Source organism: Micromys minutus, assembly GCF_963924665.1.
Source record: "Micromys minutus genome assembly, chromosome: 10".
In the NCBI taxonomy this organism is placed as follows: Eukaryota; Metazoa; Chordata; class Mammalia; order Rodentia; family Muridae; genus Micromys; species Micromys minutus.
In genome coordinates this window covers 34,636,653-34,653,704 of record NC_137979.1, presented here as the reverse complement: position 1 = coordinate 34,653,704, position 17,052 = coordinate 34,636,653, and the positions used below count along the sequence as shown (strand labels likewise).

The 17,052-nt window shown below is 40.6% G+C and overlaps 1 protein-coding gene across 5 annotated transcripts in view; it reads right to left on the bottom strand.

Moving 5' to 3' along the window:
• ACACA (acetyl-CoA carboxylase alpha) overlaps positions 1–17,052 on the bottom strand; it is a 202,888-nt gene that overhangs the window by 36,617 nt on the left and 149,219 nt on the right. For all 5 annotated transcript variants that reach the window (XM_080923502.1, XM_080923501.1, XM_080923500.1 and 2 more), the window contains one exon: positions 16,346–16,456. In XM_080923502.1, the coding sequence (XP_080779628.1) occupies positions 16,346–16,456 (111 nt within the window). The remainder of the gene's footprint in view (positions 1–16,345; positions 16,457–17,052) is intronic.

The window sequence follows — 17,052 nt, the reverse complement described above, 5'->3', positions numbered from 1 at the left end:
ACTTTCTCCTGACATTTGATTTTTAAAGCTGGCCCACTGTCTCTCCCCCCATTCCTAAACGGGGTAAATTCCTGAAGCAGCTCTTTGTGTGCTGAGTGTGAGGCTGTGATATACTTCCCCAAGCCTGTTATACCCTGAGGACTGGGAAGGATCCAGGCCTCACTCTACTGTGTCTGGAGGACTCTAAACCTTGTCAGGTAGGGGCACTTGCAAATAGAAACTACAAAGTTTCCCCTAAAGATGAAAGAAAAAAAGAAATAATATTCTCAGACTTGGAAATTATAGGGTTTCGTTTCTTCCCTAAGATTGGTTAATAATTTCTTCCAGGGAGGAAGGTTTTCTGACCCAGCAGATGGAAGTCAGGCGGCCTGATCACTGACTATTGCAAACTGCTGAGTGTGTAGTAATTGCCAGTCATCTAGGGTAGCCCTGGAGAGCACTAAACAGTTGTGGAGAGTTCACTGTACACACTCTTCTCTGTTCCCGCTCCTCTTTTCTAAGAAACAACAGCAGAAAAAAATTGTTTTTCCTAACTTTTATTAATTTTCAGCCTCTTGGGAGAACCTAAACAAATCAAGGCCAACAAACTATGCCTGTATATTTTCAATTGGCTCTTTCTTATTGGGGGCTTGGAGAGGTTCCCCTGCCTGCTGGGTCAGCCCCCTGCATCAAGACCTTCCAAGGACTGAGCAAGTTGGTCACCAAAGTAATAACCTTGCTGTGATCCCGCTGGCCTTGGTTCCATTTAACTTCAGCTAGGAAAGGCGTAAGCGAGTGTTCGGAAAAGAATATGGAGAGCAAAATTGCTCTACGATTACTGTTTTCCTCGATAAGGAAGAACAGAGAACAAGCCTTTCCAGGCAGCCCTAAGCCAAGCAACATGCTGGCAGCTGCTTTGAAGGAGCCGGTGAGCAGGGGAGACCGTATCTGACCAGTGGGCTGCCATCCTCCTCTCGGTCTGTCTTTAATCTCAGCCCTGGCTCTGCAGCTCTTTTCTCATTCTCCCGCTGTCTCTTTCCATTTGCCCTCTCTCTGACTGATACACTGATCTCTCGGTCACTCGGCTTTCTGCTCCACTGAGTCCATATTACTAATAACACCTCCGCCACGGCCAGTTTACCTCATGAAGGCAGGAGCACATCATTACAAAATAAACTCATAACTTTGACATTCTAGCAAATACATGCCGTTTGTTATTTTTATGGCTTTAGTCTTTCTAACAGGCAGAGGGCATTACATACCTGTTTCATTTATATCTTTAAGCGTGCGTGCATACACACTCTTGCACATGCACCAGGAAACAAAACAGAACAACAACAAAAAGCCCAAACAAATAGAAATTTCCAAAGCAGTCGGCTGATGGGGAGTCTGGTGGAGGCAGAAGGCCGTCATTCAGGGAGGCCATGCTCTGATCTGACTCTGGTTTTATGGCTGTCATAAACCTGATGGCCCACAACTGGTCCTTCTGGGACAGACTGCTTCTCTGCTAGAAGTCATTCAGTGTGATCAGCAGTATTTTTAATTATTAAAATAAAATTGGAAAGGAGAAATGAAATAAAAAGGAGACACCGTGCTGACCCTGAATATCTGATAGGCATAATTTATGTCAGGAGCCATATACTTCTTGTTGTATAGAAGGGGTACTTTCTGTTCAGAAACATTATTTTTTGGTCCCACTTTTGATACTTGGTGATGTCTGACCACGAGAACACTGAACAGTTACAAAACTAGCAATGAACCAAGGAAGGACCAAGCTCAGACAAAGGGACCTAAGACGACCAAGAACAACTTGTTATTCAAGTGCACCATCTTAAATGTCTTCACCCTCTTTTCAATGAGCTAAGAAGGGCATTCAGAATGAGGCCACTCTCAGAGAGACTCTAACACTTACCCATTCTATTACACTGATTGTTATCTTGAACCCCAGTGCACACTTCTTTGAACTCCAATTCTGCATTTTCAGGTAGGAGCAAGATTCAGTAACTTTGCATGTCTTCCCTCTCAAGTTCTAATGCTTTGGAAATGTCCGTAAAGCATTTGTGTATTTCTTTTCCTCTTGGTTCCAAAGAAACCCTAGGACTCCCCACAACTGAAAACATGATTTCTGTGCTAACAAATGATTTCACCTGAGAAGATTCATTTATTTGTTAATAAAAATCACAGGATAGAGTTATAGAGCATCCAAAGAGCCCCATCTGACTGCCATTAGCTTGGGAGATGTGGTAGGGTAGAGATGGAAACACAAATGAAGCCCATTTTCTTAACTACAAAGAGACTGCAACAATCACAGTCACTCAGCAATCGAGAGAAACCAGTAACCTGGGCTATCCTCAGCTTCCTGTAGGTCTGAAGTACCTACCAGTGAAACGAAGGCTCACATTATAGCTCCTGATTTTAGGGGTCACTGCTGACTCGAGTGCTTTTAATGATTTTAGGATACTTCTTAACAAAGGCTCCAACCAAGGCAGCAGAATTCTGTCCAACACTGAAATGATTACGCAAGGATAGCCATACAAATCCTAGCTAGCAACTAGAAAGAGGGAAAGCTGTGGGTCAACCGCCCTCACATCGAATTTTCCTATGAAGTAGGTATGCCTCATTTGTCACCCACTGAAACTCTGACAGGCATTTCTGTGTCATCAAGCTCCTTGCAATGTTCTGTTCCTGAAACATTCTCCTCATATTTCTACTTTGATAAAAACTCCTCATTTATTTATCTAACAAGAATTCACCACCATTTACACACAAGAGACATCCAAAAGGGCACTCCTGAAGCCGCTTTGTCATCTAGCCCTAAGTGGTCAAAGCCGATCTATGAAATAACAAGAAAAGCATGATCCCTGGGTTCCCTGCTTAGAAGTGCCCAGACCACAGAACTAAAGGGCTCAACTGAAGGAAAGAAGATCCTCACCCAGTATGGCTATATACTTCCGCCTCATTGAACGCTCCACTTATGGTAGCTGGTAGACCTAAGAATTAAGGTATCTCATGAACACCAGTTAGTAGAGATGCAATTGTTAAAGGTTTCAAGGAAGGTGCTATAGAGCCTACAGAAATGCTGAGATGCCTAAGGGTAAAAATGAATGCAGTCAAACATACTAAGGCCATTGCTACTGCTGCTGCTGCTTATCCAGAGACACTGCAGACAGCTCAGGTTTACCACAGCTGACAGGCAATGAAAACAGTCTAATATACCGCCTGCTCTCACCCTTAAATCCCTTTTTGGAGATCAAGATAAACACATTCTTCCTTTCCCCAGTGCTCCAAACGTTTGACTGAAGCGGGCAGAGCACTGTGAGCGTTTGTGCAAATGAGATCACCGTGTAATACTGAATGAATGCAGTATTTTCTTGTAGAGATATTTGTCAGCACAGCACTGAAATTTCCAAATATCACAGATGCAACCGAGATCAGTCCTTAAATATTGCTTTTATCCTAATATACATATTTTTGGAATATTATATTGGAGTGTGTATTAGTTTTAGAACCTTTAGTTATATGTACATATTTGCCAATCATGTGATAAGATGGAAAATATCAATTGAAAATATCAATTGGTGAATATCAATCATGGTAGAAAAGAAACTCTGCACACTTCCCCTCTTAATCCTTGGAGAGTCAGGACATCTACTGTTTTAGGAAGCAGGGAGCACAAAATTCCTCCACCTCTGAGAATCAGGCTACACAGTGGAGTCCTTGCTGCAATCCTCTCAGGGTATTTCCATTCTCCAGAGGGTAAATTTACTGAACAACCATCATTACTGGATCTCATGCGTGATTCTAGGTATTAACGTCACTCTGGGATGCTATTGATAAAGGATCGGGGAGGGCAGACAGACAGACAGACAGTGACAGCAGATGGTGGTGGGGAAAGAGTGGTACAAAGGGACAAGAGGGAGGATGGAAGAGAAGAAAGGGCTGAGGGGAGAGAGAAGGGGAAAATGGTAGCCACATTTCTCCTCCTAGCATCCTCCCTGACTCGAGAGAACTACATTTTTAAAAGCTGACAAATAATTCAATGTCCAATTAACAATTTTAGGTGGTGCTGCACATATTACTGTGTAAATGTTTTTCCAAAAATATATTCAAGGGTGAGTGGGATTAAATTTCTTGGGAGTCTGTGACCAAGAATATTTGGATGTTACCAAACACACAAAGGGTTACACTCTGTTGTCATGGCTGGCACTGGCAAACCAAATAGAGAGCTAGCTGGCAACTGGTGGACTAGGCTTGGGGGCAGAGAGGAAGCTCAGTGATATACACTGGCAGGTAGAGGGGATTTGAGCCATAGTTTGAGTCAAGATAATCCCCTTGGCAAGACTCAAAAAACTCTCACTAAGAAATAAATTCTGGTGTGATCAAGTTTGCTGAAGAGTGATCTTGGGCAAAGAGACTGTTGCTATCAGTGGTAGGAAAAGACTGGTTTTGCTTTAAATGTATTTTAAAACAAGTGTTTTGCTATGCATGTTGCTCAGGTTGGCCTTAAACTGACCATCTTATCCTGGCCTCCCAGGGCAGGTGTGTGCCATCATTCCCTGATAGGAAAATATTTATCCACAAAGACACTGAGGTATAGATCATAAAAAGTACTGCAAGAGTTCTGCTTATTGAGAACACAAGCACGAACTCACCAGCAGAGGAACGATAAGGACTCACAGGTGCAGTGGGAAAGGGGCAGAGACTCTTAATGTGGAGGAACAGAGAAGAACCATAGACAGTTTGCTTGTTAAATGTGAGAGAAAAGACATTGGTTTCAAATAGAAAGTTGCCTGCCAAATGAAATAACTCATCCCGGAGATCCATCAGCTAACTACTCATTTAGCTAGAGACATGAAAATACTGACAATAAATCAATTCCAAATGGAAATACTTAGCAATTTAAATAAAGTCTGCTTTAGAGCCAGGTGTGGTGACTCATGCCTGTGGTCTCAGCACTTGGGAACTGGAGGCAGCAGAGTCAGGAGTTTATGGTCAGCTTCCACTATGTGAGGTCCAACTCAAAGAAAACCAAGAGGGCGGACAAGAGTCTGGCTTATTGAGAGATTATTCACATGTAACAGAAGTATCCAATTTATGGTGTAAAATTCTATGACACTGACACATCCAGTCACATCCAGTACACAATAAGGACATGGGAACATCATCATCACATTCCTCTGTCCCTTCTGCCTACTCCTAACAGCCAGGGATCTCATTTCTGCTTGACTGCTTTGCCTTTTGTAAGATGCCATACAAAGTGATTCACAGAATATATAGCATTCAGGTCTAGCTTCTTTTGGTTCTCATATGGAATGCATCATATTCATTCATACAGTCCAAGTAGGTAGTTCCTTTTCAACAGCTGGGTGCCACAACTCATTCAGTGTGTCAGTTGGTAGACATCTGGGTTGTCAGTTTGGGGAGAGATTAGGAAGAAAGCTGTCAGAAACATCTGGATACAGGTAACTTCTGGATTGTATGGTAAGTGTATAGCTAACTTAATAAAAGAGACAGAAACCAAAACCACAAACTTCAAAGTAGATATAAAATTTTTACATTTCTTTTAATAGTTGGCAAATTCTACCTATCCCAGTCCATATCAGCATTTGGAATTTTGTAAACTAAACATAAAGATTATTTGTTTGTTTTTCCTAGAGCCGGGGTGTAGCTCAGTTTTAGAGCACTTACCTAGCATGCATCAGACTGTGGGTTTGATTGCTATCACCATAAACAACAAAAAGCTGTAGTCATTTAGGGAAAGAATGCAATGCTGTGAAATTGTGGTTTTAATTTCCCTAATGAGTAGTGACAGACATAGCTGCACACACTTATCTTCCATCCTTAAACATCTTTCATGGAGAGTCTACTCAAATTTCTTGCCCATGTATTTAACTATTGGGCTGCATTCTTATTGAGTTCTGAGAATTCTTTATATAATCTAGATTGTCTTTTATCAAATATGTGTTTCTCATAGATATTTAAAAAAATTATTTTTAATTACCTCCCAGCTTTTCTAAATAGACTGGTAGTTGAGGCAAACAGTAAAATGGCCAAATGCCAGAGTTCACAGCAGCCAGATACCTGATCTATCTAGAAGGATACACTTGCTAGAGCTTGACTGACTTCCTACACATTCATTCTCTGCAGCTTTTTTTTTTTTTTTTTTTTGTTTATGTCTGGTGGGTAGCACTTTTTTTTTTTTTAAATCCTTGAGCCAAGTATGTCCAAACACTAGTCCACAGGCTGCAGGTATCATGACAGACAGGCATGAATAGGTCCCACACGTTTACAGATATTACATTGCAAAGTCAAAAGATTGGATATTCCTGAAAATAAAGTTTGTTTTAAATACCATGAAATCAGGAACAATAATGTATCTCTACAGGATAAAAGCAACTTTACAAATAACAAATGAGATAGATGAATGCCACAGTTCTATATACACCACAGAAACTCAACAATGACATATGTAAGCAAGTCGAGCTACTAAAAACAAGTCCAATATTAGTGCTATAATATGAAGTATTGAAGGGAAGCAAGTGACTCATTCCTTTTAGCTGTCTTTGGTGCAGATTCTGGGTGATGTTTCTGAGTTATTATTGATTCCCAACGACAAACCTTAACATTTATTTTGTGTGGTATGTGTATGAGTACTTGTGCATGATTGTGTGTGTTGTGTGTGTATGAGAGAGAGAGAGAGAGAGAGAGAGAGAGAGAGAGAGAACAATTATTTAGGAGAGTTGGTGCTCTCCTTTTCTCACGTGGAATCAGGTGGTAGAAATCAGTTTCTTACCTGTTGAGCCATCCCTCTGGCCCTCTTTAAAAATTCTCTACATAGGTTAGTATTAAACCAGTAACTCTAGTCATATATTATCAGGGTTGCTCTACTAAATTGTATAAGCCTGCTTTATTGATTGAGAAAAGGTATTTTATCAATGAGTCAAGTAGAAAATGAAGATATTCAAAAGTTGACTATCTGTTAAGATGGCCTTAACTCATCATATTTGTATCTTATGCTACTGGCTAAACTGGAATAAATTATTTCCCTTAATAACTGGTTTCTGAAATTTTCAGGTATGTGTGCTACTTTACAGAACTTAACTCCTAGGCACCAAGACATTACTGAAATTAGAAACTGGTCAAATCTCAAGAACATGAAGCTAGGCATGGTAATCTGGAGTTCAATCGAAAATGCTCTCCAACTTCTCTCCCGATGCAACACTCCTGTCTGTGCATATTAGCTGATTAGACTGTGTGGTGATGGCTATCCTGAGAGGGGACATAGCTAGATTTGGACTCATGCACAGGGGATATCTCCTAAGACGAAGAACAGCCAGCAATGAGGTTTCTAAAGAGTCTAGAGTCCCAAGTGTTTATCACATTCACACAGCAGTCTGCACAGCAGGCTTAGGTCTATCTTCCTCAGGAAAGACTGGAGTCCTCGAATTTCTAATCTACCAACATGTGCAGGTCTTGCACTTTTAATTTATGGGTGTTAGGGGGCCCCTCTGACTTGGGAACATATTGGCTTGGTCTAATGCTTGGAGATTATTAAACTTGGAGCTGTGCTCCACTATCAGGTGTACAGATCTTTTATTTAGAAGATATGGTGCTCTAAATGCACAAAGAGCTCCCTGTCACCTTCACATTAAAGCCCCTAGTGCCTGGTAAATGGAATTATATAGCTGTCATCTCCTTTCCCCAAAGTTTTAAGAGTACAATGGGCTCATTTTTTCACACTCCATCCCAGCTTCAGAACTAAGAGACCTACTTTGTATTGATTTAAGGTCTCAGAAATAAATAAACCTGCTTCACCGCTGTGATTCACAACAAATTCATGATACACTATTGCATGATATATTTCAAGCTCTGGCTCCAGCTCTCTTTTTCCTCTAGTGAGTGATGGGGGAGGTGGGAGGTAGCAGGGAGCTGCAAAGCTGACAGCCTGATGGTTAGTGGAGATGGCTGCGGACTGCAAATCCAAGAGGAGACACTATTGGAGGAGTACAGGATTTTTAACTGGGAGGCAAGGGTGAGAAGCTAATTTACTTGATTTCCAGGCTGGGGTTGTGGGAGAAGAAAGGTTGAAGAGAGAGGAGAGGGCCGACAGGGTAGTAAGCTTCAAGTGAAGAACAATCTGAAAAGGAGCTCTGAACATGCATAGAAAGATGAAAGTGAAGAAAACATACTAAATAATGGCGTAAGGAATGAAATGCATGACTAGAAAATGAAGGAGCTAAGGACAACGCTCTGTATAAGGGGCCATGACCAAAGACCTAAGAGAGAATTTAGTTTGAGTTAATGAAAAATGCTTTACTAATAACAGGAAGTGAAGAGGCCCTTGTGAATCACTGAATATAAGTAAAGACACTTCTTCATTTAACACTCAAAAGATAGACTAGAATCCTGGCAGTTTGAAATGGTTATCCTGGAGATGGGGCAGAGATACATCAGAGTTCCACATATATAAGGTAAAGAAGAGCCTGCATACTGAAGTGAGGGTAATAAATTCTAGCAGGCTAGCTTTTGTACCCATGCCCTCAAGGCTTTGAGTGCCCCAAACCACGACACCTTTACTGATTCTACCAGACCTTGGACTCAGTTTGAGCTATTACCCCTAATGCCTACCCTCTAGCCACAGGCCTCAACTGTGACTTCTGACAAGCCAGTTGATGGCAAAGCAGAAGATAAGATAATTGAGTCCCAAAAGTTCTGCATGGCACTGTGGGAGATTCCCTAAGTCTCTGTAGCAAGATTAACTTTTAACTGTTCTCTCTGTCTCTCAGTCTTCTGTCTCTGTTTCTCTCTCTCCAGGGTCCAACTACGTGACTCTGACTGTCCTGGAACTCTCTGTATAGACCAAGCTAGTCTCAAACTGGCGTTTGCTGGGATTAAAAGCATGAACCACTATGTCTATCAAAATAAAATTTAAATCACTGATGTTACTTATACTAATATGTAAAAATTTTACATTTCATTATATGTAATTTCACTATTATATGCCATAATATGTAGTACCTTTTTAAAATCCCTCTGTCAGGGGCTGGAGAGATGGCTCAGTGGTTAAGAGCACTGACTGCTCTTCCAGAGGTCCTGAGTTCAAATCCCAGCAACCACATGGTGGCTCACAACCATCTGTAACAGGATCTGGTTCCCTCTTCTGGTGTGTCTATACATAATAAATAAATACATCTTTTAATAAAATAAAATAAAATCCTACTGTCCTAACCAGTTCTCTGTTTCAGCCTAACACAGTTCCCTACTTCCAGATCCACACACATCTTTGTAGTACAGAAGGTAGCAATTAAAAGAAAATTTAAGAGCTCTTCTCAACTTCCATTTTAAGGTAAGCAATACATTATTTGCTTCCCACTTTACATAAAGAACTAAAGTCCAAAGTTACTTGTAAAAGGAGAACTGAGCAAAAATTATTATTTTTTAATCTAAAGGTTTGCGTGTTGGTGGTTTGTGCCATTTTGACACAAACTAGAGTCTCCTGGGAAGAGATAACTTCAGTTGAAGAACTGCCTTGATCTGCTTTGATCAAATCAGTATTTGTGTGCATACGCATGTGCAAATTTTCTTGATTAGTGATTGAAGTAGGAGGACCCAGCCAACTTTGGACAGAGTCACCCTGGACAGGTATACTGCACTGCATAGAGAGCAGACTGAGCAAACCATGGGGAACAAGCCAGTTAACAGTTTTCCTCCCATGTTTCTATCTCTTTTGATCGAGATCCTTCCTGATCTCCCTCAGTGAAGTACTGTAAGCCAAATAAACACTTTTCTTCCCAAGCAGCTTTGGTCATGGTATTTACTAGAGAAACAGAAAGCAAACTAGAACATTCTAGAACTCGAAAGTAGAGCCCACTTCTACTATGTTGGCCAGTGTGATCATTCCTGTGTCTGTATTCAATGCCCCAAAGCAATCATAGGCCTTTTCCTTTATCTAGAAGCTTTTCACTAGAACTTGTCAGTTCTCCCAAGTCCAGAGTATTGAGGCCATTATAGACATGAGGCTCTCTTAGTCAGAGTCTACTTTTGTAATAGAAATCTGAATGGCAATTTCACTGCACAGCGTCTCCAAGCCAGTATTCAAGACTAGGCTGCTCATAGATCACTAAGGCTTGCTAACAGAGTCTGAAATACTTGGAACGGTTTTCTACAAATTTGAGAAGCAACAAAGGAAAACCAAATCTCTCTAAAATAGGACCAGATTTACCAACATTTTGTCTATGTGTAGAAGATGAGCTTGAAAATTAAGGAGATCAGATGTCTACTACAGTATTCTCTGAGAATTCACTCATAGTGTCAATGCAAAACTTACTTAGACAATTTATTAAAACAATCTCTTTACAAAAGAGAGAGCTGTGTGTCTTAGGGTTTTACTGCTGTGAACAGACACCAAGACAAGTCTTATAAAGGACAACATTTAATTGGGGCTGGCTTACAGGTTCAGTCCATTATCATCAAGGTGGAAACATGGCAGCATCCAGGCAGGTAGGCAATGTGCAGGCAGAGCTAAGAGTTCTACATCTTCATCTGAAGGCTGCTGGTGGAAGACTGTAACTTCAGGCAGCTAGGGTGAGGGTCTTAAGGCCATGACCACAGTGACAGACCTACTCTGACGAGGCCACACCTCCCAACAGTGTCACTCCTACTCCCTGGACCAAGCATATACAAACCATCACAGTATGGAATATAGGAACTGTCTACTAGAAAAATAGTGAGGGGCTTTTAACAATGTTAATTGATGAACTGATGCTTAGAGTGACTGGGGACTCTTAGAGACAGATGACTGACACATATGCACATATACACATGGGCCAACATGGTGCCTCTTACATTAATAAGGTTCCAAAGTGTGTTAAAGGTCTTTACATAACATCTATTGGGAACATCAATATGTGCATGTACAACTAAAGTGAGAAAAGCCATCTAAGATTTTCTCTTTGCCTCCAGAGAGCCAGAAAGTATAAAGAATACCGTGTTTATATTCCTACTCCAGGGTCTGGATATTGTACTGTTATAAGAACCAACCTGAACATATTTTAGAAAGACCACAATAGCACCAGGAGTTCCCTAAGTTAACTCATCTAATTTCCACAAAAGTCTTGGTACATAAGTATTGTCATGGCCTCCCATTGTACAATTAATAAAACTGAAACACAGGCGGTGGAATGGGAGATGTTAAGGAATTTTTATGTGGCAGAGCCAGAAACTAAACCTGAGCAGCCTGGCTCTACAGTCTGTGTTGTTAACCTCTTTCTGTCAAAGTGATAATGCTGCCCATCTCACAGGGAGAGCTAAGGACTGCTTCCCTCACATTGTATATGAGAGCACCATGGGTGAGCATGGAAACCATATAGTACAGGTCTCTGGTCCCCAAATCTCCTTCATATGATCTCCAGTCCTATGTTCAAGAGTCAGATGTGAGTGACATCACACATGTCATGTTGTATAGCTACATATAACTTTGTGCATGGTAATGAAGGTAAATCAGAAAGGGGTGTGGGTTTTTTTTTTTTTTTTTTTTTTTTTTTAAATTTGGACTAGGCCTCAAAAGCAAGATTTACACTAAAGAGATGGCTTAGTGATACTGCTCTTCCAGAGGAGATGAGTTCATTTCCCAGTGTGTACATAAGGTAACTCATACCAGACAATCACCTAAAATAACTCCAGCTATAGGGGCACCTGATGCAGCTGGCCTTCACAAGCACCTGTACTTAATGTGCACATCCCCACCATATACATACACTTAATTAAAAAATAAAAATGAACCCTAAAGTATAAATACCAAGGTTAACAGAATTGGGCCCTGAAAGACTTAGAGCTCTCAGCCATGTGTACTATTTGAGTACTTTTTTCTAATAGATTCGGGGCAAACAATGGCCTAACTTTACTAAATGGGAGGAGATTATGGGGTGTCTTTTTTTCCTAAAAGAGAAGTAGAAGCTCTTAGAAAAATTTACCACAGGAAGTCATATAGAACCTTCAGAGTAATGTATCCCCTACACATCATACATTAGCAGAGAGAGAGACCTTACTTCCACAGGCAACTGTTGTCTAGAGCATACCCACAAACCACAAATCCTGATCAATGTCCAAAGATTGGGCTTTCATCAAGTCTGGGGCTGAGAGATAGCAGGCTCTGACCTCTATCAGTGCTGCCTTACAACAGAGGTCCCTCTAACCTGGCTGCTACTAGACATTATGCTAAACATGAGAAACAGAAACTGAGAGGTGTTGGGGAGGGAAAATATTTGTTATTGCAAATGTCCAAAAGGCACCCTAACTTAGGAGTTTATAGCTGCAAATCATCCCAGCTTACCAAGAGTCTATCCTACCAACAGTTCATGTAGACAACGGCTACCTCTGCCATGACAGCAGGAGCCCTCCACACCAGGCCGTCAGCCACACCCGTCAGGCTAGCCTTATCATTTGAGGATTTAGCAATGTGCGGCCTGTAGTTCCTGAAGTCATGGCTGCTGTAACCTTGAGAGACATGAAAAACAAATCCTTAGGAATGTCTATTTCTGCTGTCACTCTCGGCACTCTCTGTGGACAGTGGGCAGAGGCCTGAGCTCCTCTGTAATGAGACTCAAGTTCACATTCTAATTGATCCAGTCTGTCAATTGCTTCTGCTGTGCCTGGGCCCTGACAGTACTCTAACCCCAACAACAAGGAACTGGGAAGAAGCTCTTGACTTGGAGTTTCAGATGTCATTTGGGCTACTTTGGATCACCAGCTCACTGGCTTAGAGTATCAAATCTGGATCACAAAGGTCAAATCAAGAAATCATCTTGCTCCTTAACTTGACAATATTCTAAATACTTTATAAATAACTACAGGGAACCAAACACGGCAGGTGTGGATGGAACATAAATACTCTGATTACAAGAGGAAAAGTATAAAAATACTAATGTAGAAAATACCTTCTTGTTTTTGAAACAAACTGTACAATAGCAGAGAACAGGGCTGGAGAATAAAATGCACAGAAAACTCAGCAGCAATGGGAGGAGGAAGAACAGCAATACGTTTATTTATTATTCAGGTTACTACGAAAGGAGGAGAGGGGAGGAAATCTCTAAATCTAAAGCAAGACACTTGGGAAGTGTAGGATAGGAGGGTGCACACCAAAACCAGGTCACCAACTCATGAGTGAAGGCATGCAGTGCAGCCATAAAAGCCCAATGCACACATGCAGTATAATACGTTAGAAATTGTATGTACTGAAGCTTCTTATCTATGAAAGGAACGAACAGTTTACATGCTGCTGTGTTATGTGAGTAGGTATGTGGCATGTCAACACTTCCTTCCTCCCAGTATCCTATGTTAAGTTAATCAGTGATGGGGCTAAGGGGGTGGGTAGGGTTGGGGAGAAAATCCAAGAGAAAGAAAGTTTTTAAAAAATCTCTGCCTCAGCAAAAGTTTTCATTAAAATTTTAGACAAATGATCCCTGTGTCCTTCTCTCTTGCTGCCTGGGGCTCCATGCTATTTCTATGCAAATAACAACCTCGTGGTTTATATCTTATTATTTCCACTGGAGCTGCAACGACATGACCTGAGACATGTAAGAGGTGGGATGGGGGGGCTGGTGAAAAGGAGAGAGAGAGAAAGGCAGAAAGGGAGAGAGAGAGATGGAGTGGGTGTTCACTCAAGTGTGAAAAAATATTGTCAGGAGTGAGTGTCAAGAACAAAAAAAAAATTGCAGGGATAACGTGTTTATTTCAGTCCCGCCACCCCCTCCCCACCCCCAATCCCTTGCAAACAGGCACCTTTTAAAATTCATTGGGCATCAGGCGATCATGCACAATCCATCTGCTTTCACTTTATCATTTGCATTTCATGCCTCCTGGCTTTTGATGTGCTGATACTTTGATGCAGTCAGGAGACTCGCATTATCATTATTTCAATTTCCAAAGGGGTCAACGGGATCAGCACTTGCACACACAAAATCTTTTTTCCCCTATAACCTCTGTGCACCCCTTTCTTATTCTTCACCCCAATGTTTAACATACAGGATAAAGACTCCGAAAGGTGAGTGTTAGATGTTTACAATCTAAAACTGTATATAAGCCTGCATATACTGCCCACATCACCACTCTACCCATAAGTACACAACACAGTGACCAAAATGGTCAGGGCTTAAAAACCAAGCTGCACAGTGCTTCAAACACACAAAGACTTTCTCATACGTAGACACTCTGGGAGGAGTGTACTCAGGAAAAAGAAAGGAATCTATAAGCAAGACCTAGAAACAAAGAGAGATCAACTCACATAGAAAGATGTAGACGAAGAGTGACTAGCAGGACCCAGGAGTGAGAGAAAGAAATGTCAGAGAGAATGGTAAGCAGAGACTGGAGAGACAGACAGAGTAAGCTTGTATGTAAGATGCTAGTATTCAGCAGTGAGCCAGAGGCAGCGATCTGAGCTGGCGCTCTCTGATAGCTTATCTTTTCATTCCTGATAAGCAACAAGCAAGGAGGACATTAATGAATTAATGAATTTGCATGAAATTGGGCGTCTTTCAGCAAGCAGACTTTGTACGTAAGAGGTGCAGACACAAAGATAGTATAGCAGGTGGAGCGGGATTAGGTACCCTCTACAAAGAACACCCCCTTCAGCTAAAATGATCACGTCCTTCAGGGAATGAGCCTTGTCAAACTACAACGGAGCCTCCCTTCAATAGCCGGGCTTTTCTCCAAACAGCACTGGAGGCTAGGGAAGAGGTGAGTACTGAATTGGATCAGAACAGATTTTTAAAAAGAAACCACTAATGTTTAATTTTTGGCACAAATAAAATTCAACTAATAAGATGCTGGCAAATCTGTTGAAACGGAAAACCTTTGCTATTTAACAATTTTTGTGTGTAACATACTGGAGTAGGAAGCACTAATATAAACCATATACTTCAGAAACACACTCTGTTTACATATGGCAACATCGGAGAAATACAGGGGTATATATCATTTTAAAAATCTGTCCCCATAGAAAATGGTGTCTAAAACTTTCTTCAGTATTAACCAAAACCCCATACTTACATAATAATCAAAGAAGCAACTTAAAGAAACTAAGGGTCTTAGCAGTGTCCCCCCCAGCAGTGTCCCCCCACTGCAGCTACCTTCACTTTCACTTCCAGGCCAATACCACTCTGCCTCTCCTTAGAGAGAAAAGCAGACCGTATAATTTCTGATACTCCCCAAGTTAATTAGACAATGAAATTATACATGTTTTCTACATGAGAACAATAGAATTGACCAGCTAGTCTCTATTCTGAAATTTAAAAAACATATTTTAAAAAGCACTTCTACAATTCGAGTATTTCTTTTTAGAAGTATATTTGGAGATTTCTCAAAACAGCAAAATTGTACATTCTTAACACCTTGCTAGAATTTAATCTATACCGCAAAGCCAGCATCCCAAACACAATATCCAGTACTACTTGGCATGTATACAACTGTACAGTCTCAGTCACTACGCCATGGAAGGGAGATCCAGGAAAGTCCACACTTTGTGCTAAGTACCTGTGTATTTTTCTTTAGCATCACAAAATTAAGATGCAAATTAATACCTCCCTTTAACAGACAAGAAAGCTGAAGAGTTAAAGGGCTCCATAAGTTGTACAGTAGAAGCCAACTAATTTCAAACTATTCCATTTCATATATATCCCCTGCTCTGGAGAGAAAATAAAGTTCTGATGCTTAAAGGGTGTGTCTATGTCATTCCTTCCACACGATTCATCCACAGAACCCAATCATTTCACTGTTCACTGTTTACTGAGCACTTCCATTATACAAGTGTTTTTCTTCAGAGGTATGTTTAGAAGATTCTCAAAACATTAAAATTGCACATTCTCAATGCCTCAACCAGTGCTAAGTCCACAATGTAGAGTCAAAAAAACAGAAGCCAGTACACTTAGCACCTGACAGCTTCCTGCATTGAGAACAGGTCTCCTCACATGTCAAAGGCTAGGACAAAACAGAAGCATTCAGTTTTCAGTCTTTCTAGAATGGGATTAGAATACAACCTCTTTGGGACAAAGGTTTATATAGTTTGCTTACTAGTATATATTTTATATGTAATATATAAATATCTAACTATATATTTTATATGTAAATATATACACACACAAGTCTTGGAATCATGCTGATACTCAAATAGTTACTCAAAATATTTGTTGTATGAAATAATGAATGAATGAATGAATGAATAAGTAAGTCAATGGGCAAACATTAGAGGAGGAGACACACTAAGGAAGGCACGAGCTGAAGGCTGCCCTCTAGTTAGGACCTTGAATTGAAAAGTCATACTTTTAAATTATTAAACAATCTCATATAAATGTACCGAATCCTGGCAACTTACTTTGTTGAGGGCACCAGCTCCTGTCAGAATTAAGTGAGAATTCTCAACCTGGATGGTTCTTTGTCCCAGTCGAACAAGGTAAGCCCCAATACCAATGGCCCGGCATGTAACCTTAAAAACAAGAATAAATTCTGCATGTCACATATTTGTGTCCTCTTTCAAGCTGTACAAAGACACAAATGAAACATATAAAATTCATATGAACAAAACTAAATATTGCTTTTTATGAAGTCTAATGACAATACAACCTCCACCCAATCCAATTTCCAGGTCAAATAAAGGACAAAATTCACTGAATAATGAATATCAGATACTCCAGGACTTGTGGTTCTTTTATTTAACCATTTCACAGATGCCTGCCATCCCCCCAACATGCACATGCACAAGTAAAGTACTAAGAAATTCAAGCTGTTAGAAATCTTGTAGAATATTTGGAGAAATAAAAAATGAAATTAACTGTTGAAACAGCCTATATTTGGGAAATTTAGTAGTTTATATCATCCTATCTTGTCATATTTGTAGATACATCATCTCAGTAAGTATTTCAGTTTAGGATCCAACATCAGTAAGGAAAGGCAGAAATAAAACCAGCCACACACTCGGCTTTTCTTACACCTCATACCTGGTAGGAAATGGAAGCTGTGGCTCTGTGGTAGACAACACCTGTCTAGACAAAGTGAGCCCCTGGGCTCAATCCCCAACACTGA